This window comes from Bactrocera tryoni, chromosome 4 (assembly GCF_016617805.1).
Source record: "Bactrocera tryoni isolate S06 chromosome 4, CSIRO_BtryS06_freeze2, whole genome shotgun sequence".
Classification (NCBI taxonomy): Eukaryota; Metazoa; Arthropoda; class Insecta; order Diptera; family Tephritidae; genus Bactrocera; species Bactrocera tryoni.
Genome location: NC_052502.1, coordinates 1,332,881 through 1,360,494, shown reverse-complemented (window position 1 = coordinate 1,360,494; position 27,614 = coordinate 1,332,881). Strand labels below are relative to the sequence as shown.

The following is a 27,614-nucleotide window of genomic DNA, read 5'->3' as shown; positions in this document are numbered from 1 at the left end:
ATTTTTTCAGTAGATTCGCAATTTTTGTATGATTATTTTGACTATTTTACATTTTAACATACATTGGATATCTTTTACTGTGTTCATTTTACTAATTGAACTTCCGTCTTTTCTCTTTGCAGTTTATTTAAATTTATGAAAAATATATCTACACAAATATAAACATAAAACGCAAATAGTCAAGTAAACTTCCCAAATAGTCAAACTTAAGGGAAAGTACAAGCAAAAGCAAAACTTAGAGAAGACGGTTCTTAACAACCATAAAAACTACAACAACAACATAACATTACAATTATATCTACTACAACTAAGAGAAAACAATTGCAATCAGTTGGAGAAAAATAATTAATTTCAAAATAATAGCAGTCACAGCAACAAGAATAACAACAACAGCATATCCATAAGAGTGAAAGCAAGTCTTTGGGGACGCTTTCAACAGCGCCAACGCAACACCCACACATACACGGACACGGAAACGGAAACGGACACAGTCAAGCCAGTCGCGAAGATGGACGAAACACAGCATTTTTGTTTGCGCTGGAACAACTACCAAAGCAGCATAACGTCGGCGTTTGAGAACCTGCGCGATGACGAAGACTTCGTCGATGTGACACTGGCGTGCGAGGGGCGCAGCATCAAAGCGCATCGCGTCGTCCTGTCGGCGTGCAGCCCATATTTTCGCGATTTACTCAAGGTGAGTGACAATAATGACAAAAAAATTAGATACTTATAGGTTAAGAATTCCCACGAGATATGCTGTGGGTTATTTGATTTTATAAGACTTTGAGAGACGAAAATTTAATTTCTCTTAACATATTACATGATCTGCCACAATGGTATTTTTTGGTATCCATTGAGGCTCACCATTTTAACTTTCTTATGATATTGCAAGAGACTACAACCAAAGGTCTAGTGCAAGGGCTATGTAGTGCGGTTTTTGAAATAAAACTTATGTTGTGAACCTCGGTGCTTAGGAACCAGCTTAATGTAGGTGGATTGTTATGAAATCACCGCAATGGAAGCGCTCCGAGCAGCAAATGCATTCCAAAGGCGTCTTATATCACTTGAATAGGATCAGTCAAAAATAAAAATTATTCACTAACTTCAAATGCACCCTTCACAAATACAAAATACTCCTTATGCTATAATGACTCAATCTGAACAATCTTTTCGGGGATTGCTTCATCGCCCAAACAGTATTCGATGCAAAGTTTCGTTAAAAGATCCCCTTAAATAAAAGGGTGTTCCATACCAGCTCTTTATTCTGATCGATCAGCTTGTACGACAGCTATATGCCACAGGGTCGTTCTGTCAAATGAGCAGCTTCTTGATAAGAAAAAGATCCGACCAAAATTTCAAATCGATATTTCAGAAACCGAAGGGATAGCTCGCCTATATACAGACGGACAAGGCTAAATCGACTTTATACGTTTCTTTTTGGCGTTTCAAACATCGTGGCATTGAACAGGGTATAATCATATGAGTCTCCAATATACTATGTATCTGTTCTTGTCAAGGATTAATACTATTCTCGGACAGGGCGTTCAGATGTGGCATAAAACTGAAAAGTCTAACGCACGGAAACTGAAGTGTGTTACTTTGTCTTAATATATTTGCTGGCATAGCTTTCTCACAGTCACCGATCGCCGTCGTCGGCTTCAACAAGCAATGACCAACTCACACACTCGTATATATTTTTTCGAGGACACTTCGCACATAAAGTACAAATTTTTATTAGTTAGGGCACATTCATACATATACTACATATATGGTATATATGTATATAACTATATATATATATACATATATATTTATATACATAAGTTGAGCAAACATTAGTGCGTTCATTTGCCATGCAAAGGCACTTGTAAAGGAGAACGTGTAAAGAAATCGAAATATTATAATAAAGCAAAAGCGGCGATTGCACTACCTAATGACGGGGCCAAGTGGAGCGGTGAAAACGAATACAGAAGCAAAGGCAAAGTCGCACAATGTTCACTCGTATGTATTTGCCAAAGGCTGAGCAAACATAAGAAACAGAAAATCACACATAAGACAAACTTGCGAGGGGCAAGGGAAACGCATGTGTATATAAGTATAAAGCGTAAATTGCAATTTTTATCGTTTTATGAGTAGAAAATGCGATAAAATGTAGATGGAAGAAATATAGTGCGAAAATGCAAGGGCAGAATGCAAACTGGCTCACCCTGAATATCGCGAAGGAGAGGAAACACCTCAGCCGCTAGAGAGCAAATCGGTCGAAGATCAGTCGCACAAAAACGTTGGCGAAGAGGAAACAAGAAAAGCAAAGTTGGGAAGAATGTGAAGATAAAATGAAAGAAGGAGCAGAGAAGAAGATGCGGCTGCAGTGACAAACCCTTTCGCCTTCCCGACCCAACCCCTCACGGGAAGCTGAGGGGAAAAGCGCAGAGGATGCATAATTATATAGGCGGAGAGCCATTGAGTATGTGCTAAGGCAGATTGCGGGCTTCTGCTGCCTCTGCCATGACGATGTGACCTACTTATGTGCGATGTGGCAGCGCTACGCGGTTGCTGGAAGACAATGAAAGCACAGATCTGCACTAAGGTAATATGAGTATCTTCGGATTCGTATGTGTGCACACTGATGCATATAACCGTTAACTCCAGTGTGCTTGTTTATGTGTGTGTGTGGCACTTGCACGGCTACTTATTTGAGAGTGACTCTAAACTCGGTGCAAGACAGGTAAAATGTTGACTTATTATGCACACAAGTCATTTGCAGATTTCAACAACAACTACAACAACAATGGGGACAATAAAAATACAATTAAACAATTGCCACAACACGCAACTGTGGCGCATGCAATAGCGAGGTACCAGCAGTCACACAAATCAAATAGACTGCATAAATGTTTGCTTGCTGCAACAACAAAAACGTGCAACCACAATAGAATGAAATTAGTCCGCAGTTTCAATTAAAATAACAAACTGCATATATCTGTGTTTGTAGCAAGTCACTTGAGTCCGTTGGGTGGTCTTCAAACTCGGTAAATACATACTCGTACAATCTGTCTACACAGTGCTTGCCACACCCAACGTGCAACGCCCAAATGCTTATGCGGCAGCCAAGTGAGCAATTCTGCATTTGAGTTGAATTTAGAGGCAACTAATGTGTTTGTGTGTGTGTGGAGTGAGCCATTTTGTCTGCAATGCACATGTGCGGCATGCAACCGCAATGTCGGAAATTTGCTAACGATTATTATTTGACGCTGTTGGCAGCTCAGTGGCAAAAAGTTTCCGCTTTGTGTCATGTTGTACGGTTTCCAGTATGCACACACACGCACACATTCACGTGTATGGAATGACAGCGTGGAATGCTTGTAGGTGCCACAGCCTAACCCTTTTGTTTGCCTCAAAGCCACAATTGCGTGCACACTTCCGCAATCTATACTTGCAACAAACTGCATTCCCCGCTGACTCCGCTTCCGCCACCGCCACAAACAGCCAACTTCGTAGAGTTTAATGTCTCAATGCCGGCGAATATTCAAAATGCATTAGGCGAATCAAGCGCTCACTGTGGCGGATGTTAGTAGGCGGGGCGGCGGTGCGGCGTGACGTGGTTCTTGTTATTTCGCCAAGAGTTGCCGCAGTTGGTGGAAACGCAACTGGTAAATTCTTAGGCAAAACTCGCACTGAACCGTTCTTGTGCCAATCCCCTTGCGAACAACAAGAGACTCCAGCTCTCAGTGGGTGACCCCGAAAATAGCAACAAATTCTTTTGCATTGTAAAGCACAAACGCATACAACATACGCCGCCTCAGATACTTCTGCAGTGGAGAGGTATTATGGGCAGAATGGGCGTAATAGAAATTATGCCGCATGCATCGGCATGGAGGTCCTCTACGCCACCAGCCATCAGCACCGCAACCGCGGCAGTAATCACTATCATCAAACATTAGCTGGAAACCCCAAATAATAACAGTAATAATGAGCTCGCGAAATATTCGTCATGCCCACGGCCCATTAGCGATGGCGCAGTGCCACACTTTGCCTGCAAATGCCACCGAAAGACAAGAAAATCCCAGCAAACTTCTTTCAATACGCCACACACGCCAACTCCTCGCCTCACCTAGCCGCCATCCGCATATGTAAGTGTGTGTGTTGCGTTATAATAAACAAAGAAGAACCTAGTAAATAAATTTAATAGTTAACAAAAAATGCAACGGTACAAAATACGACAACAAAGGCAACAGCAAGAGTGGGGCGTGGAGACTAGGGTAAAAGTGAGCTATGAAATAATGGCACAGCGATGCAAATTAAGTAGAGTTACTGCAAAAATTACACAAACGGCGACTAGAAATAAGGCGCAGCGGCGAGCGGCGGCGGCTTTGCCAAATCGTAAAACTTTGGCCTACAAGTGGCGAGTGCCGTAGGGTGAGGATCGCTGCACGGAAATTTCAAATTTTAAATATATTCGTTTTATTAATTAGGTTGCCATTAAAGTTTGCTTTGCGCACCACAACAAAAACCACTAAAACTTCGGCAACCAATAGGGCAGGCAAATTCGTACATACACACACACACATAAACACTACAGTATGTGCATTTGCATGAAGAAGGCTTTTTGCTGAATATTTGAAAAAGGAAAATCGAAAACTATGCGGTTATGCGCTCACACACACACATGTACAATGTTAAAAGTTTTTAGCAACAAACAAATTCTGCGGCGAAAGGACATAACTAGCAAAGTGCTCGGCGAAGCGGGGCGTGGCGGCAAGAGCGCTGGTAGGCGTACGAGGATCTGTCTTTGGCCATTTACCGTTTTGTCTAATGTGACGCAAGCACACACACACTCCCATACATACACATAAAGCAATAGCCGCATTCGACTCGCATGCAACTTATAATGAATTGCTGAATTATTTTTATTTCATAAACACATAGATACTTTACATAAGCACCGATGCGTGTGCATGTGTGTGCGCACGTAAGCAAGTAATGTCTACTGGGCGGTGCTGAAAAGCGTCGTGATAAAGGGGCATAGCAATAAACAGAATTTTAAAAATGTTTGCAAAGAATTTAATAACGCAAAAGTTCGTCTGCAATAAAAGTGATTTAATGACTCCACGTACGGCTCTGAAGAAAAGGTCACAAACGTTGCTGCAATGCGTTCACATTCACATTCCCTACTTCATATTTGCATTATATTAGCGTAGCATTTGTATGCAAATTCGCTTGTAAAGTACTGGGTCTAATTAAATGAACTAGATTTAGCAAAATTATTGCCCTCGAATAAAACTTGCTTTCAAAATATTTTTATATACGAGGGATAGCTTGTCTTTAGTATACCGGAAGAAAGCAATAGGATAAATCGACGGAAGACGGCATAATAACGTAACATAACATAACATGACATAACATAACATAGCATAACATTACATACATAACATAACATATCATAACATATCATAACATAACATAACATAACATAACATAACATAACATAACATGACATAACATAACATGACATAACATAACATACATAACATAACATAATATAACACAACATAACATAACATAACAGAACAGAACATAATATAACATTTACATAAACTCATGACTTAAACCTAAAATTATATATCTACATACATACATACATATTTACATTCGATTTTCTCACACGACTGGTGACTGGTTCGCCTTTACTGTTATCATTTACCCTTATGTTATAGAATATCACTCAAACAAATGTGGATTAATTTTAATTACGAATCGCAGTTCACCTCCAAGCGCCAAACTCGCTGTAACGGAACTTGTCACAATAAATCAATTTAAGTTGTATAATAACCGTAAAAGTAGTATATAAGTCACAATTGTCCAAAGTATCGCCAAGTTGACTATTCCGTTGCCAAGTTAATCATTGCCTTCAAATTAGATCTATGGCGGAACGATTGAATGCAGAAGAAACTCAAAGAAAGAACTATACAAAGAAGCATGCACTAAATTGTTAAAAGTTTTGCATGTGCAAAATATAGCAACAGCACAACTGCTGATTAACAACTCGTCGAAAAGTCGAAAAAATGAAATAAATCAGCGCAAAAATGGTAGTCAATTGCAGTGTCAGCACTTAGGCCAGTGGCAGCCTGCCTACTTATGCAAAAATAGTGAAGCGAAGCAAAGTGAAGAACACACTTTTTCAAATAAGAGCGAACAAGTCATGACACTGCGCACATACACACACACTCATGCCACGGGGAATTGAAGGCACTACAATATGAGAAGGGACAACATTTAATTTGCTAAATAGCAAAATAAATGCACAACAATTGCAGTAGAAAAGAGGGGGAGGGCAGGGCGCACAAGATTACAGGGTAGTGGCTGTATCTCGGACAATGGCAACAAAAGTAATGAACCCAGCCTTGGTAGGGAAAACTTTATTGGCACTAGAAGTGACAGCTTTTGCTGTTTTTGTATTTACTATACGTTACCGTTATAAAAACAAACAAGCGACCAGAAACCTTTGCGCAATGGGGCGCTTTTCGTAGCAACGATTGTCCTCTGTGACTGTACTTAGAATCTAGTAAAGACGTACTCACTACTAGAAAAATTTATATAGATATTCTGTTTAGTTGTCCTCTTGGAGTATGGTTGAGGAATATTTGGAAATAATCTCCTCATGCTGTTTTCATGTTGGATTTTCTCTCATTTTGTCCCACTGTCACATTGGTCCGCATCCAAATGACACCTCTGCCCAGCAGCACTGGGCGCTACAACATAACACGCTTTGCCGCCTGGCGACGAGTGGCATCGGGGGTTAGTGGCGTCGGATTCAAGTGGCTAGAAAGTGGCTAAAGTATCCACTCGGTGCATAAATATTTAATTAACTGCTGCATTATTTTAATTAGGTTTAAACTGCAATACGGCAGCGCTCAGCACTGGCGCACCCAGCGAATAGCGATAGGCCCAGGCAACCGACGCACTTGTAGTGCAGCAATTTGGCATAAAAGCATTTGAACTAAAGCTCTAAAATGCACAAATACGAAATTACACAAAACGGTACAAAAACAGGCGCCAAACAATGGCCGATGCACTAGTGGCACTTAAATAAGTCGCAAACACTCAGTCACACCCTGCAACAAAGTGACGGCTAACGGCAAAAGAAGCCAGAAAGTTAGTTGAATTCGTGTCGCTTCGTCCAGCGGCTCGCACACGTTTTGCGTTGTTTGTTTGAACATTTTTCATTTTATTTCTCGCCTCATTTTAACTACAAATCGGTGTAGTTCGGCAATCCAAACAAGCAAAACAAACTGAATTGTGAAGCGACACTCGGCCATATTTAATTCCATTATTTTTGGCTCGCCGAGACAGCTGGGTCGAGCTGTACTCTGCGCTTGGTTAAATTTAACTTATTCCTAGATATGATTGCTCCTTTGTGGCCCCTAATAACATTATTGCGTACCGGATAGTCTGTAGGATCCAAAACTCTGCGGCTATGTTAGACTGCAGTGCAAAACTGCGCATATTTCAAACGAACCTAGAACCCTTTCTTGCAATATTATTGGAGACCGGACCCTTGTAGAAGTTTCAATATTATTGCTGCTTTATAAATCCTATAATTTTTATACATCTGGTAACACTGCTATTCCATTGTAATTTGTGTGGCTTTTTATTATTTCGCTTCATTATTTACTTAAAGTTACTTTTTATTATTTTCTGGTATTATATCAAGACAAATGCCATTTACACGCAAACATACACATGCACACTATATGTAACATGCGAGTATATATGTACATATGTGTGTGTATTCGTTTCCCAAAAAGCAATCTCGCTGCTGTCCCACTTTCTATAGATCATAAACGGTAATTTACAATCGCAAATAAATTCCAAAGGCCGAGATGTGCGCAAAACAATACAACAAAACACGGCACGGGCGCTTGAATGCACTTCACACGCATTCGTACGTCGCCTGCGTTGGTGTGCGTGCGCGTGTGCGCCTATTTACAAATATATACTAAGCCAGATTCGCAATCGACTGCTGTTGCGCTGACCTCATTTTCCCAAACTTGCAAGGCGGCGCGCATCAACACAACAACATTACACTCTAAGAGCGTCTCTACCAGCACCCGGCCCCTTCACGCTCACACAGCGTTACCTCCTTGGCGATCGTGCCACAAATCAGTAAAAATAGATGCAATCCTTTGCAAGAAGTCCATTAAATAGCGAAACGCCGAGCAGAAATACAAATGCACAAAACGAGCGAAAAAGTCTCTATGTATGGGTGTGTGTGTGTGCTTAGTAAGCGCTAAAAAATAATACGAGCTGGTGGGGAGTGGTGGATAGGCGATAAACTGAAAGAGATGGGCGCATACTGATCGAAGCGGCAGAGCAACAAGATCGTCGCTGAGTTACTAGTGTCTGGTCGGGCAGGGCATTATCTCAGCCGTCGATTATGCGTTCGGTTAGTCGTTCGCCTTTGAAAGCGCTCTGCTACTGCACATCTTCATTTACATACATACATGCATACATATGTTGGCACACACGCAATGAAGCATCAGTTTTTGCCTTTATGCTTTCATTATTCGCTGACCTAATTTCGAGGCACAATGCAACAGCGATCGCTGCCAAGTGTTCGATGTGTGTTGTTGCTATTTGTGCAGTTCAATTGCAGTTTTTGCTGAGGCAGCGCTGCTGCAACTGCGCCGAGTGCGATGGGACCGATCACTGCGGCTGCTATTAAGTTGAGCGTGCATTGCAAATATACATAATGTGTATATACACTATGTAAATGTATATGGCTTGTAAATATATAAGGTAGCTACCAAATACTGCGCTTTGCTGTGCTGATAGGCGCGTTTCGTGTGAACTGTTGGCAGTACAAGTGACGAGCTGCATATACTCATGCATATTTACACAATTGCGGGTAGCGGAGGGAACAGAGCGTAGACATGACAGCCCTAGTCGGCTGCGATAATAGCCAGTTTGTGATTTTGCGCAAGCAGCCTAAAGCTCCTATGCGAGCAAGTACCTTGGTTACACTTCTACCGTCAGGCCCCTCGTGTTCACCTCTGCTTACCTCGGATGAGGCTGTCGTCACACAATCGTTGCAAACGCTGCCAATGGCAGAAGCAAAAAGCGAAGCACATTAGTGATCGCACACTGGCGCATTATGCTCACATACCTTTGCGCGTGTGTGTGTTCATCGTTAAGCAAACAAGACACGCACAAATCAGGTACTTCAGCTTATTTGTATTGTTGTTGCGCCATGACCATGAAGTGCTACATACTCACGCACACATTCGCAGGTTTTGTGCATTTCAAAACTACTTCAAAACGCGCCAATTGAATAAAAGCAAAAGCACATACACTCACTCCAAGTATGTATTATGTTTATATGTATGCACATGCCATCTACATATGTGGCTGTCTACTCAGATTAATTGTGCGTCGCACTTCAGCAGCATTTGCCAACTTCAAATCATGCGGCTGTCACAAACAAATGATGAATACCTTGAAGTGTCCACAAACCACTCCCACTTTACTAATTTTTATAATACCTTACAACTGACACTCATCCACAGAATGAGTGTGACATCAAATGATTCATTAATTTCCCATTTTCTTTGTCTCTTTCAGAGTACACCTTGTAAGCATCCGGTGATCCTGCTCCAGGATGTCAACTTTCTCGATCTACACTCGTTGGTGGAATTCATATATCACGGTGAGGTGAACGTGCATCAAAAGTCTTTGCAGTCCTTTCTTAAGACGGCAGAGGTACTTCGAGTCTCGGGTCTCACTCAACAGCAGGCCGAGGAAACCCATAGTGTAAGTTCACATAGTCAAGCGATAAAGGTGTTTATTGACGTTTTCACAAATACATTTCTGCTTGCATCCCACAGCAATTAGCTCAAATACAAAATCTGGCGAATGCCGCTAATGCCACACGCACTCCACTTAACTCACACCACACATTGCTCGATGAGCCGCCGCTATATCCACGCAACAGCGGCTCACCACCGCCACCCCCACCATCCCAACAGCTGCCATTGGCATCCACACACATCAACAGCCAGTTGTTTAAGCGCAGCATGGCCATGCTACGTCGCGAGAGGAACAACTCAACACCATCGGCCGAGGACTCGAATAATGCCATGAAACGCCTGCGAGGACCCGACAACGGTTTGCCGTCTAGCAACAACAATAGTCCCGAAATAGTACATCAACGCAGCGCATCACCCCAATTGACACCGGCCGATTTCTCAACCATCAAGCACAACAATAACAACACACCGCCGCTGAAGGAAGACAAACGTAAGTGTGTGGTTCAGATAGAGAGCGATAAAAGGAGAGTGGAAGAGAATTGACATGAAGTCTAACAAATGTTATCATTTTTAGGTAATGGACCATCTGGTAATAACGGTAATAGTGGCAATGGCAACTCGGACACTGGCAACGGAAACGGTATCGCAAATAATGACAAAGTAGGTAGTAGCTTAACTTCCTCACCGCTTACACGCACCGTCGACGATGTCAAATCGGAACCCATGGAACTAGTATGCTCGAATAACAATCCGACAGTAGTCGATGAGCACAGTAACGACTCCACCGGTGAGCATGAAGCGAACCGATCAAGCAGCGGCGATGGCGGCAAAGGTTCTTTGAGGTGAGTAAAAGCGGTGACAGCGACTTCTACTAACTATAAACTAATCGGCAATTTATACAACAGTTCGGGAAACGATGAGGAGATTGATAACAACATGCCAACACATCCTCCACCCCCATATCTGATGTCACCGGCAGAGAGCAAATTATTCTCACCGGCCGCCTTCAATTTTCCCATGAGCGGTCTAGATCCTGCCACGTTAGCTGGTAAGTGCTGTTTGAGTGAAGGTTAGCGCTGCACTCGAGCTTTCACACCTTTCGAAAGCTTACCTTACACAAAAGCTCAGTCTGGTGCTGTGAAGCTTTTAAGCTCGCACTAAAGAACCTACCTTTCGGAGTTGTAAATTTTGCAGAAATTTTCAAATTTTTTACCTTTCACTTTCAGGTTTTAACTCGCAACTACAGTCAGCCGCCGAAATATCAGTTTCTCCGCAAGGTGAGTACGCCGCTTCCATACATACTACTACTCGCTCTTTCCGAACATTTCAATTCAAATTCATTCCTTTACATTTTTACATCAAATGCAAATATTAATTAATTAATTATGTTTTATTACATTTATAACTACGGAAAATTTTTGAGAAAATTGCAATAACCCATAAAATTCTTTTACATGATAATTACAGTTAATTTTTTTCATTAATTTAACTTTTGGTTTATTTATTTAATTTAAACCGACTTTGTGAGGAAAACTCGAAAGAAACTAGGGAATCAGAAAAAAATATAAAACAGAACTTCCGAAATATATGAAAAAATAGAAATATATACATATATATAATATAAAAATGCCTGGAACGCAGTGGCAAAGGAAGAAATATTAAGACTTTTTCTAAATTTTAAGGTGGCTACACGCTTCATTTATGCACCAATTCATCTCGTAGACTTTTACTAGATTTTCAATGCACATCTCCTAACAATTTCACCTCTAATTTAAGCACTCTCTCGAGAACTCTCGATGGAAGTCAATGCAAATTGAATTTGTTCGCCATAACTCATCGCTTTGGTGTTTAATTACCCAATTCAACTTAATTTCCACATGCATACATACCCATCTATACATGCCACAGCATATGTATAAACAGTTCCAAATGCCTCCAGCACACACTCACTTTTCCCGTATGAGATTCATCAGTTATTTGGTGCACCGCTTCTGGAGCACTGCGTTCACCGGCATTTTCCTTCGGTTTCCAGCACTTTGAACTAAAAACAGATAAATCTCATGAATTAAGATCATCTAAGTCGCTAAGTATTTGGTTGGTAAATGAGAAGAAAAAGAGAATTACGTAAGCAGCAGAAAATTTCTTTCTTATTTGATTGTTTCGATGGTAAATACTTATTTCATTTGAATCCCCTTCATGAGCGTAGAATGGTAAAAGGACCATAGAGCGTAGAGTCAATAATTAATATTTAAAAATATATAACTGTAACAATGAGAAAGTGAAGAAGAGGAAGAGAAGCGAAGCCAAGCGCGTTTGAAAAATTCCCGAAATTCACCATTGCAATAGAGAATAGCGCTGGCAAAGAACCAAGCAATCAGCTGACTGTGCTCGAATTAATTAACCGGTTTGCCGCATTACAATAACACAAACAAAGCGCAATTCACAACAATAATAACCACAAGCGCCCCATCGATGATGGCAATAACTGGCAAACAACACTTCCGCACTTCAAATCTTAGCAGGCTGCCAGCTGCTCCCGGCACCGCGCAATTCCCTAATATATGCCGGAGTTGCTCCGAATGTATTCCACATGTGTGCCTTGCCACAGGCTCATCAATTATTTAGCGCGCACTTGCCGCTCGTCACTCGCTAGCTTAGCGCGCCGGCAGACAGCCAGTCAGTCAACACGCGTTGATGCCACAACGGGCTGCCTGTCTGCTTTAGCCTCCTGATTTTAACAACTATCTGCTCCCATTTGCCGTTGAGCGTGTGGAGAAATTTTAATTGATGCCTTTATGTTGTGGCCGACCTCAACAATTTGCCCCAACTGCGCGCGCGGTGGCATACACATCACATGTGAGCGCGTGTGCGGCAATGTAAAAGTTTTGTCTATTTAAGTGAATGTGAAAATTTTGCCCGCCAACGCACAAGCAAACGCAAATGCGGTGCTGGTGAAAGTGTAAAATAGAGATTACGCATGTTTTGTGCGCGTACGTGCGTGTGTGTATGTGTGTTCGGTGCTGTGGCTTGCGGCTACTGGTGCTTTGCGCTTTACGCTTTACGCTTCACACTTGCCACACACTGCCAGCCGATTGGAGCAGACTTGTGGCGTATGTGGCGTCGGCATTTGCTTTTATGTCTGCGTTAATCGGCGCAAAAGCGTTTAACTTCAATTTTGATTAGCTAAGCACACACAAGCGCACACATACAATATTTCAAAGCGTTCGCACCAAATTTATTGCATACACACAGGCGTTTTAACGACTAATTAAGCTGTGGCAACACAACACATAACTGCCGCGCAACAAGTTTCACACTTTCGGCGAATTAATTCAAGTTCATTTGTAGTTTATTTAGAAACCAACACTCACACACACACACAAACACTTACGCACACTAGCGACTCCAAAGCTGCACACTTGTACGTGTGTGTTGCTGCTCGCTCGATAAGTGTTGTGTGTTGGGTTGTTCGCGTTGGTGCTCAAACGCCTCTGCTTCTAGTCCCCTTCTTCGCTCATTCATCCACACGACACGAGTCGTCTCTATGGTCATTTTACTATAAGGTTTAAAGAGTGTAAAAAGCAGTCTTCACGAGACTTAAATAATAAGCCGTCCTCGTTGCATTCCGTTCACAAAAAGTATTAACGCGTTGCCCTTGCAAAACACGCGGTTCGCAATCATTCCGAAAGCCTCTCCGAATGTCAACGCCAACGTTTGTAGGCTACGCGCGAGCAATAGAAAGATCAATATAAACAGAGTATGAAATTCGCAAACAAAATATTGAAAGGTCAGCAAGTGTTCGAAACTCGCGCGCTTCCAAAGCGGAATCATTTGCTTAGCAAGGCTGCTCCGCATAAGAGCGGCAGCATCGGCGTTGAGTGAAAAGCCCAAATATATATTTTCCGTGATATTTGTTTTTGTGTGCTAATTTTGTATTCGTATTTTATGGAAATATAAAGAAATGAAAATTTTCTCCTCTTACTTACTCATTCATATTCGTACGTGCCTAAGAGTAAATATAAATATTTGTGATATTTTCGACATTTTTCGTTGTATATGTTTTCGTTATGTTACCAATTTTTTACTAACTGTAATTGCATACTTTTGTGTTCTGTACAAACTTGCGCACACGCGTACATACACACACATATATATTGTTTTGAATGTTTAGTTTCGCAACATTACACGTATTCCGCCTATTTTGTACACCACTAGACTTACATACATAAATATTTGTTCGTATGAATTGAGCCGGCCAACAACAAGGCGCCAAATTAATTAGAGAAACTTTTGATTTAAGTAAACTCCTTTTTATTTTTCGATGTTTGAACTGAAAAGCGTTGCTTTGAAGCCATGAGTCAAGTGTGTTTCAATTTTCGTTCCAAATAAATGTGATAATTGTTACCATTTTGCTTTGAATTTCAAACCCACACACACATAACCACACACTTTTAACTATTTACAATGGAAATTTTACGTCATGTATGTGTGTTTTAATCAGTATATAATTGCTATAGAAAACTATGTGTCAGCAGAGCGAACGCATTTTGATTTCGAAATTATTACAAATGCAATACTGAACGTTTATTAACCCTTAGGTTATGCCTAAAAGTATATACTTGTTATTCTAAATGTTTTGTTTGTTTAATTAAAATTGCTGTGAAATGAGGAGGGAAGGTGCCGGCGGCAAAAGATAGCCGCACTTCCCATTAACACATACAGCTTTGTTGTACAGTGATCGCCTTTTGCGTTTCATACATGTTTTTAATATTCAATATTTTCCGTTATTTTTGTTTTGCTTACATCATCATTCATACAAATTTTCGTTGTGATTTAATTCAGTGTTGCAATTTGATGGTAACATCCTGCTCCCTAATAACTAACTCAAAGACATTAACTGTTCTTGTGCAATATATCTTATATATGATAAATAAATGCGTACATATGTATAGGAGATACTTACGAAAATGCATACATATGCACGTGTGTGTATGGCGAACACTAGAACAGGTCGTATGAACCACCCTAATGCGTGCAAATCGGCGCGCACTTATTTTCGTACGAATACAAGAGTGAGCACAACATATAAAAACAAAGGCAGGCACAAAATATGTTATTTTTTTTGTTTTAAATTTTTTTTTATTAAATTAAATGAATTGTTTGCAAAGCTTTAAAGATTGGCTGTAAACTGAAGCAAGCGTGTTAGAGTAAAGGACCAGCTAACCTCGCACTTCCACCCCATCGACGCCCCAAACCGCCCCCAACAAATTGGCACTCGAAAATATTAGTCGATGCGAATTTCCTTGCTCAAAACCGTTAACCCCCCGGCGGTGAACGAGAACAAACCAAATAATTGTTATTAACCACACAGCCCCACAAACACGAACACGCATACATAAGCATATGTATACACCTACAATATAAAAATAACTGCTTCGCAGCAATAAGTGCAGTTAACGCAAAAACAAGAACAAAAAACTAAATTATCTAACAATTGTTGTTGCAAGTGCAACCCCTCGAAGATCCACGTTCACACGCACTCACACTTGCTCTTTACTAACACACGCTCTCAGGGTCCATACCAATTCACTAACCCACTCACGCACCCACTCTTTACCACTCTTTACCACTCACACAAGCACACACAATTAACCACACCACCTGTGAATGCGTTTCCAACATTCCCACACATCACACCGAACGCTTGCTTTAAGCTCCAAACTAACCACTACAACAATAATAACAACAATAACAAACAACACGCTACTTTACTAATCATATGTTGCGCTTAATTTAATGACTAATCATGAAGCCGAGATTATGAAGTACAAAAACAAAGCATTTACTTCTTATCAAGACATTCAGGCAAAGAAATAGAAACACCCACACACATACATAGTCCATTCTATGGAAGTTTATGATTAGTGACAGCAGCATACACAAACAAAGTACATATTATTTAAGCTATCGAAAATTACATAATTACATACACACGCATACATACATATATGATTGGTGGAGTTAAGCGATATATATTTTCTGTAGATTTAAGTTTCGAAATTCCCACGACAAAATTGTAAAAATTAAATTTTAAGTTATCATTAAGTATTTGCATTTCGAATTGGAAGCTATTATACACACCAAACGGTTAAATTTAAGCGAAAATCACAAGAAACTCACAAAATTGTTCAAGTAAACACAACAACAAAGAAAACAATCAAAATTGAGCAAAATCAGCATCAACCTATTTGAGAAAATTTGCATGGGAATCAATTCAGAATAACGCAAGATTTAACTGTAAAAATTTTACGCCCAATCACCGAAACACAGACAGACAGACTCACGCGGTCCGACTTGACTCGGAATTCAGTTTTGAAAGCGAGGAGTCTCTTTCACACAGACCGAACGAAAAACGGACACGTAAAAATTCTCGGCATTTCTCATGAAATGAAATCCCTTGAGGTGTGTTCACTCGTCCAACGCTGAGCGCGAGTTGCGCAATCGCATCTTTTCCAAATTTCCGAACTTTACTTCCACACAAATTATTATGGCTTAAGTTATGTCTTATACTTTTATATTTTGTATTGGCTAGTCATGTAAGGCTTACAACAACAACTATTATTATATTAAAAACAAACACACACTATTAAGTACCGAAAATCAAGCGCAACAATATCAGTATTAATTGATTTATGGACACTTTGGTAGGAGGACATTTTAAATTTACACTAAAAAACGAGGCAAAACCACAAATAATGTCAAAAATAACCAACAACAACATAAGTTGAACAACCGAAGTATAGAAACGAACGCCGTACTTCGCGAATGTTCTGCTCACACTGTACGCTAAAGCTGAACGTACACTAACAAATTCGGCAAGAAATTGATCGCGCCACCGAATAGTCAATCGGCAGTGGAATTAAAAACGAAATAATTTGGTAGCCAAATGTTGGACGTGCTTTGATGCGTCAACATTGTACTTTTGGTAGTCGAAATCATATTCGGTATTTATTGGTAATTTTTTCTTGGAACAAACACTGTAATTCTTAGGACTGCATTATATTCATATCAGCTTCATGTTTGTAAATTGTAATGTAAAATAAGTAGCTAATTTGAAGTCGTAAATCGAAAGCACCCAACTTCCTGCCCCTAGCCCCCGACCCCACAGCACCCGCATTCCCACTCAAACCAAAATTAAAAAAGATAAGAAAAAACACACACGATTCGAAAGGAGAACTATGCAAACTAAATTTAACCGAATGCAAAATAGTTTCAACTCAATCGCCCCGCCAAATCCCAAGTGGTTTTGAATATTTTAATTAACTTATGTTACCCGCTGAATCGCAAGAACTATGAGGCATTGCCAAAGCCATGCTACCGACACGTATCTATTTGAAGAAGTAACCTCAGGTGATTGCCACCAGTTGCCCAATCCAAACTCCACTACACACACAATGGTGATGGTGTTGAACACATACACACGCTACACAAAATACCACTTATTAACAAAAATTGAGGAAAAAAAATAAAATTCCACCCCTTCTCTTAAATTGCACCAGCCAATGAGTTAAGCACAAATGCAAAATATAATATGAAACTGAAAATAAGAGTCTGATTGAAGATCTGATTTACACGAAACAGTAAAATTTAGTAACGGTGAAATTTCAAAACGGATTTCATGTAAAATTTAAATATGGCCTCGACTCAATACAATTGAAATAGCTACGAGCACGAAAAAACATATTCAAGTGAAATTAAGTTCGAAGTACAGTTGACACTCGATAAGCGTGAACTGCAACAAATTTGCACACCCCTTCCCATCACCCACTCCCCGTAGGCTCGAGTTAAGGAATGCAAACAATCAAAGAAGAAATAAATTTGTCCACCTTTACAAAGTGGTCGGCACAGCACAGCATTTCATAGCTTACAAGCAAATACAACATTAGTCTTTATAAATTAGAATAAAGAATTCTCAGAAGAATTTAAAATAAATAAATAAATCCAAAGTTAAATTTCGTAGCCGTAACGGCGGTGGCTTGTGTAATGCCCTGAATCAACCAGCTGTAAAGGCAAAACTCAAAAGAGAAGAGCAAAAATTCAAAGAGAAAATAAGAGAGAATTTTTCATAGAGAATCGTTTGATTTACAGTCGAAATTCCATTCGGTTTCTCCTAAATTTGTTAAAGATTATTCGTAGTTACCGTTACCGTTACTGTTACCATTAGTTTATTCTTCCAATCGTTAATACCTAACTCGCTGAACTGACTGTTGTCTTTTGGGCTAATCCAACGTTTTATGACTTTCTTCCACATTGTCGTCAGGTCAACTGACGGCAAATTCCACTTCTACAACAAACCTATGCCACAAATCCATTCACTACAACAACATGCTCAACTGTAAAATCACCAACAACTATGCCGACCATCGCTACACCGAACCAAATGCAAATGCTCGCCCACTTAATTGCGATAATCCCCCCTTCGAACGGCCAGCAGCCTCAAGTATCTGTGGCCTTAACCTCACTACTTTCACCGCCAACTGCAGTGTCTCGAACAATGGCAATGGCAGCGGTGGCGCCAATTGCAGCAGCAACAGTGCCAGCGGCAGCACCTCGAGCAACAATACATCCAACATCTTGCCCGCCGCACTCATGCAGGCCAATTCCCAGCACCAGCACCAGCACCATCATCACCACCACCACCATCAGCAGCAGCAGCATCAACACGGCCAGAACTCTGGGAGCAATACCGGCAATGGCTGCAACAATGGCAACGGCGGCCTTAGCAACGCCACCAGCGCCGTCCAGCAGTCGCAAATGTTTGTCGCCGCCGCTGCAGCTGCCGCTATGGCCAACATGGCGGCAGCGTCCAGCAGCGCGGCTGCCAACACCTCCGCCGGTAGTCTGAACACTTCGGGCGTCGGAGGCGGCGGCGGTGGCGGCGCTGACGAATTTCGCTGCGATCCGTGCAACAAGAATCTGTCATCTCTAACCCGCCTCAAGCGCCACATACAGAACGTGCACATGCGTCCGACCAAAGAACCCGTCTGCAACATATGCAAGCGTGTCTACAGCTCGTTGAACAGTCTACGCAATCACAAGAGCATCTACCATCGCAACCTGAAACAGCCGAAGCAGGAGACCATCGGCGGCGCTGATATGGCCCAGTCACCGGGCTTAGCCAGCGTGGCCGTGATGCATAACTCCTACTATGCGCCGGTCAACCATCGCTCATCCTCATAGGGTTTCATGTACTTTGACTACCTGACCAATATAAATTTTTAAGCGAACGCAAAAGGCGGGTGCCTGCCACCAGCGCCTCATGTTGTAGATGTTAGAAGCAGGTGTGGTGAAATTGTTATGTTTTCAGGTGCTCGTTAATATTTAGCCTATGTTAAATAAGTGAATAAGTAGAATTAGAACACGTTCAGGCGCAGACGCGACCGGAACTAAATAGTACATACATACCTCCACGCATTCAGACACATGTGGCATATGCTGCATTGGGGTATGTCCGACAGGACAAATAGGAAACAAGAAGTGAAGCTGTAGACGAAGAAAAATTAAAATATGTGTAGTCGTAGTAAGCAAGACGTCTCGCGGGGCACAGATCCCTTACCAACAAGAAGCGCGCATTATTTTGATAATTGTAAACAAAGGTGCGTACCCTGAAATGGCTTTAATGTTCTCAAACTTACAACAGAAGTAACGCCTTAGATATTTTTAATCCGCCTATTTGCTATGAATTTTGTACATTGAAAAGAAAAGCAAAGCAAAAAGCAAAAATAGAAATCATACATTTAATGGAAAACTTAAGTATAATGCACGTCCACAAAAATCACATACAAAGGCCGACCGACCGACCGACCGACCGACCGACCGACCGATCGATCTACGCAGTGAAAGGGATGTACTACGAATGTAGATGGAAATTAACGGTATAACCATAACATGTAAATACTTTATACAATATATGTTTGTCATTGACTATTTTATATTCAACTAGGCTTAGGCACTTTAAGCGATTTAAGCGATCGAGATACTTTTTACTTCAGTTGTGTTCGTTTTTAATAAAATCGTATACTAATAAATATATTTATATACATATACATATACATATACATATATTAACGTATTGTTAATCTAGTATTAATTAGCAAATAAAGAGTTTTGTTTAAAATCATGCATACGTACATACCATTACTAGCTAACTTAGAATGTTACCACATGTTTTGAATATCAACTTAAAATACTAAAATTAAATATTTTGAAACTGCTTGAAAACCACTATAAACCACAACTATAATTATGGATGTTGCAAGTACATTGTATGTAACAGGTATGTTGAAAGTACACAATGAGTCCATCCAAGTCGCATCCGAGCGTATTTAGCATTAGCATATGTATATATAATATGGGAGTATGTGTGTCTTCGCTATCACAATCGTGTGTGGTCGTGTTGGAACCAATTGGTATACAGATCTGCCAAGCAGCTTTTCTCGCCGAAGGCCGCTAAGCAATCCCAGTTCAGTTTGCAATCAAATCGAAACACATTTTTCATTATCATCTAACACAAACGAGCTATCAAAACATATATCAAAGACAATAATTGGTTTAAAAGTAAAAGACATTTTTTATTTTTTTTTATTTGAAAATTCATTTTTAAATTTAAGAATTGAAATTTATTTAAAATCTGAAAATCGAAATACAAAATTACTAGCAATTTTAAGTGAAACCCGAAAATTGTCAACTACTCCATCGCCCTACCCTGCACCTCACCCCAACCCCCCACCACATCCTTAGACCCAAGTGCCTTCTACTGCTGTTGCTACTACTACTACAACAACTGTTACTACCACACCCTCATTCGCCATCCAGCCGCCCTGCCGCCGGGTCAACCTGACGGCTGGGGGTCACAGGTTGGTGAGCTCCCCTTAACCTTTACAAAAAGAGAAAAAAAAACAAAATTGTATCAAAAAATACAAAGGAAAAAGAAGCTTCAAAAGAGACACTAGTGACAAATAACAATAAAGCTTAAAAAAGAGAGAAGTATTATGAGAAAAAATAAAAACAAATATCGCAGAAAACAAAAACTACAAATCAATCAGGCCAAAAATGTTTCAAAATTTCAAAAATTATTAACTCTTTGCTGAAAGGTATCGAGTAAAAAAAAAAAACAATGCAAAATTCATACGCTATCAGCGTTTTCGATGATTTCCAACGCCGACTCAAACACCTTTTGTTTGACTTACGTTTTTTATTTCGAAATTCCAACACGCGCTGCAATGCAACGAAATCAAAGAAAGAACGAAAAACTGATCAACACAATTATAGCAATTGGTTCCAATGGCATTAGGACTCGGCAGTCCACCTCCAGATAGCGACCAACGCGCAATCAATGCATGAGGACCAAGCGCAGTTAGTGGCTGTGGAGTGGTCTTCTCAAAGCTCGCTCCTCGGTTGATGCTGCGCTTCGTTTGCATGCATAGTGCGCCGAGTCCTGTTTACGGTATATTCACCTGAGCGAGCGAATGCTGAAAAACCAATCAACGATTTAGTCTTAACATCGGTTTGTTTTGTTTGTCGTCGTCAAAGAAAACACGAACTGCATCTCCGAAAATGGTAAATTTCCTTGCAACAAGAACAGCAACAAGCATAGAAATCATGCGACCGAAGTTTTCATTAAAATTTTACGAAGATTGATTTGCCAAGAAAAAATTATGATACATTTTTGAGCCTGGATTTGTTAGTGTACCAAGACATTCACAGAAAGTAGACACTAATCACTCACGCGAAAAACTCGTAAATTACACAACACCGAAACCAAAAAACGAACACGAGACACTACAGACTGACAGAACGGTTCTCCACCGCGAACAACAACCTGAAAAACAAACTAAACATTAAAGCAGAACAATCGAACAGAACAGAATACTAAAAGCAAACCAAAACAAACATACAAGAAAATAACTAAAAACAAAATCGAAAACTGATAGCAAGCAAACAAAGTCACTATTGTCTCTTTTTTCTTCTCTTCCTATATGTCATATAGGTGGAAGCACCAACCTGCTTGGCGGCGTTATAATACCCGGTGGCAGTCCCAATACAAGTAGTAGTAGCAACCAAAAACTGCAACATGAACATCTCCACCATTCCACCACTACCACCACTACCACAACCACAGCCACCACAAGCTCCGCTCATCAGTTCCACCACCACCATCATCAGCAGCAACAACATCACCAACACCTTCATCATCACCACCAACAACCGGAAGCATCATCTCCGCACCACCAACAGCAATTGCTTCCCCAGCATTTGCGCGGTGACCGAGACTCAGACCGTTCGAACACCGACTGCAGCCCGCACTCGCCAATCCACCGAATGCCGAAGCGACCAGCCAGTGAGCAGCCACATCACACACAATCCCACCTCTCGACGGCATCCTCCCCGTCAGATGTGATTGCGTCCACACCACCGCCATTGCCAGCACCGCAGCACATGAAACCACCTTCACCGCATCACTCCCACCAGCATCCGCATTTTGGCCATCAACAGCTGCCACTAGGCATGTTGCCATCGCACCATCTACACGCACATCACGAACTAAGCGCATCCTCGCACCACCACCATCACTTGTCGCGCACCGGTTCACCTCTGGACCATCACCATCTACTACACCACCGCCGCTCCTCGCTCTCACCCTCGCCCACCGGTCGCGGTTCTGGCGGATCCGCAGCAGGCATACTCTCGTCGACGCGTGGAGGTGATATGGTGGGCGGAAGCAGTCGGCTGCTACTACCGCTGCCACTAAACGCTTGCCACCGCTGCGACGTATGCGGCAAATTGCTCAGCACAAAGTTGACGCTGAAGCGGCACAAGGAACAACAACATTTGCAGCCGCTCAACAATGCCGTTTGCAATTTATGCCACAAAGTCTTTCGCACGTTGAATAGCCTCAACAACCACAAGAGCATCTATCATCGCCGTCAGAAGAACCACCACTCCTACTTTCATCACAGCGCGGTGGGCGGCGGTGTGAGCGGCAGTCCTAGTAGCCGACTGCATCAGTCGCTCAGCTCGCTGAGTGCCGCAGCAGTTGCCAATAATAGCGTCGGAGCGGGTGGCAACGGCAACGCAGTGGCAGCAGCAGCAGCGGCCGCTGCCGCAGCAGCCGAGTTATTACTCTCGCCAATAGTAGGCGCAGCAGCGGTGGCAGGTGGGGGCAGCGCCGGACCCGGAGTGCAGATCTCACATGGTGGCCAGCAACAGTCCTCACCCAATATGGTGAAGCCCTGCATGGACTTCTTATAAGATCAACATCATCTGCTGCAGCAGCTCTTCCATGTTGCTCTGAACGCTCCACAGCCGCCACCACCACCTTCGCTGTCTGCAAGCATGAGTCCCTTGTCCGCCATGGGGCAAGGTCCAATGCCAGTTACATCAATGGTTGATTTACAGTATGGCCATCAACTGCCGCCAACCGTAGACCTAACACAGATGGATCATTACGGCGGAGCTGGCAGGAACAGCGACGGCAGTGGTGGTGTAGACCGAGGAGGGGACCATTATGAGCGCATTAATCTATTAGAGCACTAAGTAGCGCCCCAAAGCGGTAGATCAAATTGTTCTACGGAAACTAAACCTATTACCGACCACCAACTAAACCGACCGTACCGATCACGTGATCGGAAAAAATGAGCAATAAAAACAAAACTCGAAACAAAATGTTACCAAAAAAGTGAAAATAGAGCTGAGGCTCCCACTAAAAAGTTCTAAGCGCAGTGAGAGACCGACCGACCCTCCCACAGTGAAACGAGCTAAAGATTTTAGTATGCAAAAAATAACGGAACACAAAAAAAACTCAGAAATATGCAAAAAAAAAAAACATTGATAAAGGAATTAACTAAAACAACTGAATTGAAAAAAGCAAGAATGCAAAACTGTGATTTTTTACATCTCTTTTTTGAGTTTATGAACAAAATATTAAGATATAATTTTCGATGTACAACATCAAGGACTCTTATATGTAAGCGAATGCACTGTGGACATATACATATTAATTTAATTTAAGCTAGAGATAACGGTTTGGTCCAGATCCCAAAGGCACGGAGTACTGCACACACGCACTCTGATAAGGACTAAGCGGACATTAGATATTGATAATGGTGGGACGTGACTTTTAGAAGTCCCTCTCTGCTCTTTCATACCGAAACTTCATAAAACAAACAAATACAAAACTGTGTGAATATCAGGGGTTGGGCGAAGATTGAAGCCTGTTAGAGCAATTTTATTTTGTTTTCGAATTCTGATTTTGATTATTGAACATATTGTTGGCGCACAGTTTTTGGGATTTCAACTTGGCGCGCTCAGAGCAGTTGGACACACACACACAAAGGCATGTGTTTCGAATTCGAACCCAAAGCAAACTACTTTAATACAATGACATAAACAGCAACAACTAGCAACATACACACACACACAGAAACACTAAAACATACACACATACATACATATGTAGGTAGAATGATAATATTGAGATGTGCAATTTTTATTTGTTGACAATACAAATTTATTTAGTGTTAGTACTATGTTTTCTCGTTATATATACATATACATACATACATATATAACTTTATGTGTATATATATTGATGTACTAATTAATGTGTGTGAAGGGGGAAAAAGGAATTAATGCAAGCAAATAGTGATTAAGTACGGCCGTTACCAGTTAACCAACATGACCCACGAGCTGCACAAAGCACCACCCACACACATAAGTATATACAAACATACATACATACGCATTTCGAATGCGAACTTTTCAATGGACTCATTTCGGTATAGATAAATGTACATATGTAAAGCTCTTGCAACAACAACAATTGTTACTGCAAATGTATAGGAATATGACTTGTAATAGTTTCGCATCTTCTTAATGTTACAAATACATACGTACATGCCTGCGCATATATGTGACGGCCACTGTAAAAACTATATGTATACAAACATACATTTATAAAATTCTTCATATAGCCAATAACATTTAAGCGTTTACCTACACACACATACAACTGTATATATACACATGCAACGACGCATATGTGTGTGGCTATGCGGAATATTCAAGATTCGCATGCAGAGCATAGGATTTTCGAAGTTTTAAACTAATTAGGCTAAGGATAGGTAGGGAGGACATCTGCTGTTCGGTAAGCACTCATACATATTTACACACACACACACACCTAGTTATATAAAGAACTAAAGGAGTAGAACTACTCCTTTGTACATAGGCGATAATTAGATGGTATGTACACGCATACATATGTACATAACTGTGTATAAATATTAGCAACTTTATTTGTTTTATGTTCTTGAAGACGTTTTCGAAAATTGGAGTATTAAAACAGATATTTTTTTAACAATTTTACAATTCATGGAGAAATCATTATATCACAAGGGCCTTTTTCGTCACTTTTTTCGTGCTTTTTTGACGGAACTCAAAAGTTTTGATTTGACTCAGAAATTTTAATTTTATAAGATCCGATGGCAGAGTAGTTATTGTCGATAAAAAATTTTTACTATTTGGGATAAGGCAGTTTCATGTCAGCGGAAGCAAGAACTGATAGATTTAGGCAAATTATAAAAACAGATTTAAATCTCGAGCAAAAGTTATTATTTTTTTGTTCTGCTCTTGGGCAAATTGGTATACTTGTACATACACTTTTTTGGTATATGTATGTATAGAACTCTATCGGTATTGTGAAATTTATGACTAAAAATTGTGATTCGTGATTGATTGGCATGAAGGGCATGTGGAGTGTGTTTGACACACAAACACATGCTTATATTGAATCAAAATTTTTGCGCTTAGCTATAGAAATTCGAGAAAATGAAGAAAGTAATCTAACAATTTTCATTTCATTTAAAGAAGACTGAGAATTGGCATTTCGAAAGAAGTAAAATTTAAAAACCAAAAATTATTTCACAAAATTTTTTTTATTTCGTTTATGAAATTGTATATTTTGAGCGAAATAATAAAAAGAAATCGCTCGTAAATAATATTTGATACTTATGCTATATTTTGGAGGCACATTTTAGAAGCAAAACAAAATGTGCAAAATTGACAATTTTATGAAAATTTACTTGAAATTTTAGTCGAACTCGAAATTGGGTAAATATCCATGTATTAAGTAAGCAAATGAAATTGCAGAAAAAATTGGGGTTTTATATTTAATTTTCGAACTAAATTTTAGGAAAAAAATACTAGGCATATTCTTGGAGGTGAAAGTCTGTTTTATTGTAACACTTTGATACCAAATTTTATTATTTACACAAAATCAAATATATGTATGTTTTTATTTTTACTAAATTTAGTTTTTTTATTATTACCTTTGATTTACCACCTTTATCATGGCACTGGCCTGAACGGCAGCGCTGTGAGGAGTTCAAAACTTTTTTATGCTTTATGTACGGTATTTCTCGTTTATATTTACACACGCACACACATTAGATTTTATATAGTTGACAACTGAATAGTCCACATACGTTATGCGAGGAAGTGTTTCGATCCGCACGCATACCTATTTATGGGGTACCGTTAACATTATTTCAGCATTTCTCATTAGATATGCGTATATACTTAGTTTGAACTAAAGTGCTTTACTAACACACTTACGAATTAAATTCACTAATAAATATAGTTTAGAAAATTAATGTTTTATATAATATACTTTACATACATACATAAATACATACATACGAGTATAATCATTATGCGTTTGTGCATATGAAGGAGTAGGAAAGGCAAGAAACTGATTTTGTAAATGAGAAAAGTGTATGAGAACGATATATAATATCCATTAAATAGCAAATAGAATTTTATAAAACTTGTAAAAAAGTGTATGTAATGAAACGAATACATAAATATATGTATATACATACATATATATATGTATATATGATGAATATGTATATGATAAAAAAGTAAACCTAAAACTTGTACACAAAAGTCTCCAGAGCGTGACAAAAGCAAAATAAAGTTTATAGTTCATTACACATGTAAGTAACGTATGTAAGAGTAATTTTATTGTAAATACTTTAAATGCTTATTGTAATTAAAAGCAGAGAAATAATGTTCGTTTGTTAATATGATTTTTTTATTATTAAATGTCGTTTATAAACAAATTTATATACAAACCAATACCAACATACATAGATACATAATTACATACATACATATACTATACACTTGTACGTTCAACGTTTCTCAACTTGTGTCCTTTAACGTTAATTTTACACATAATACAACGCAAACGTGAGCCACTGTAGGAGATTGAAACAAATAATATATGAACGAAACATAAAGTACCACACCACCACACGTGTGGTACCCAAACAAAAACCAAATAGCTATAAGACAAATCCATCAGAAGCATCAGCCAACCGCCATACAAACATACAAATATTCATACATATATACAAACACATACCCACAAAGATCCTGTCTGCGTCCTTCAGATCCCAAATCACCCAAACCCAATTCCTTTCAGACTCACACCCGCACAAACACTTTCATACTACAAGGTCTCCATACACTCTCACAGCACCCCAAGTCCACCTGTCCATCTCCAATAAACTACTCACACAAACATCAAGCTACTACTACTACTACAATTACTACTGCATACTATATAGCATTATGGAAATATTGAATTCTTACAATAAAAACATAACAACTGTAATCGAAACAAAAAAATAGAATGTCGTGTCTCTTATTGTTTTCCTAAGTGAATTATGTGTGTACAACTCCGAG

General features: G+C 40.1%; 1 protein-coding gene across 1 annotated transcript; it reads left to right on the top strand.

Moving 5' to 3' along the window:
- Positions 1-128: 128 nt before the first annotated feature.
- LOC120773570 (broad-complex core protein isoforms 1/2/3/4/5) lies at positions 129-25,763 on the top strand. Its single transcript, XM_040102540.1, is given in 8 exon segments — positions 129-694; positions 9,619-9,807; positions 9,882-10,293; positions 10,378-10,645; positions 10,709-10,851; positions 11,030-11,080; positions 18,124-19,041; positions 21,853-25,763. Coding segments are annotated over 8 exon segments (3,714 nt in total). The 5' UTR covers positions 129-508; the 3' UTR covers positions 23,400-25,763.
- The last annotated feature ends 1,851 nt before the right edge of the window (positions 25,764-27,614 follow it).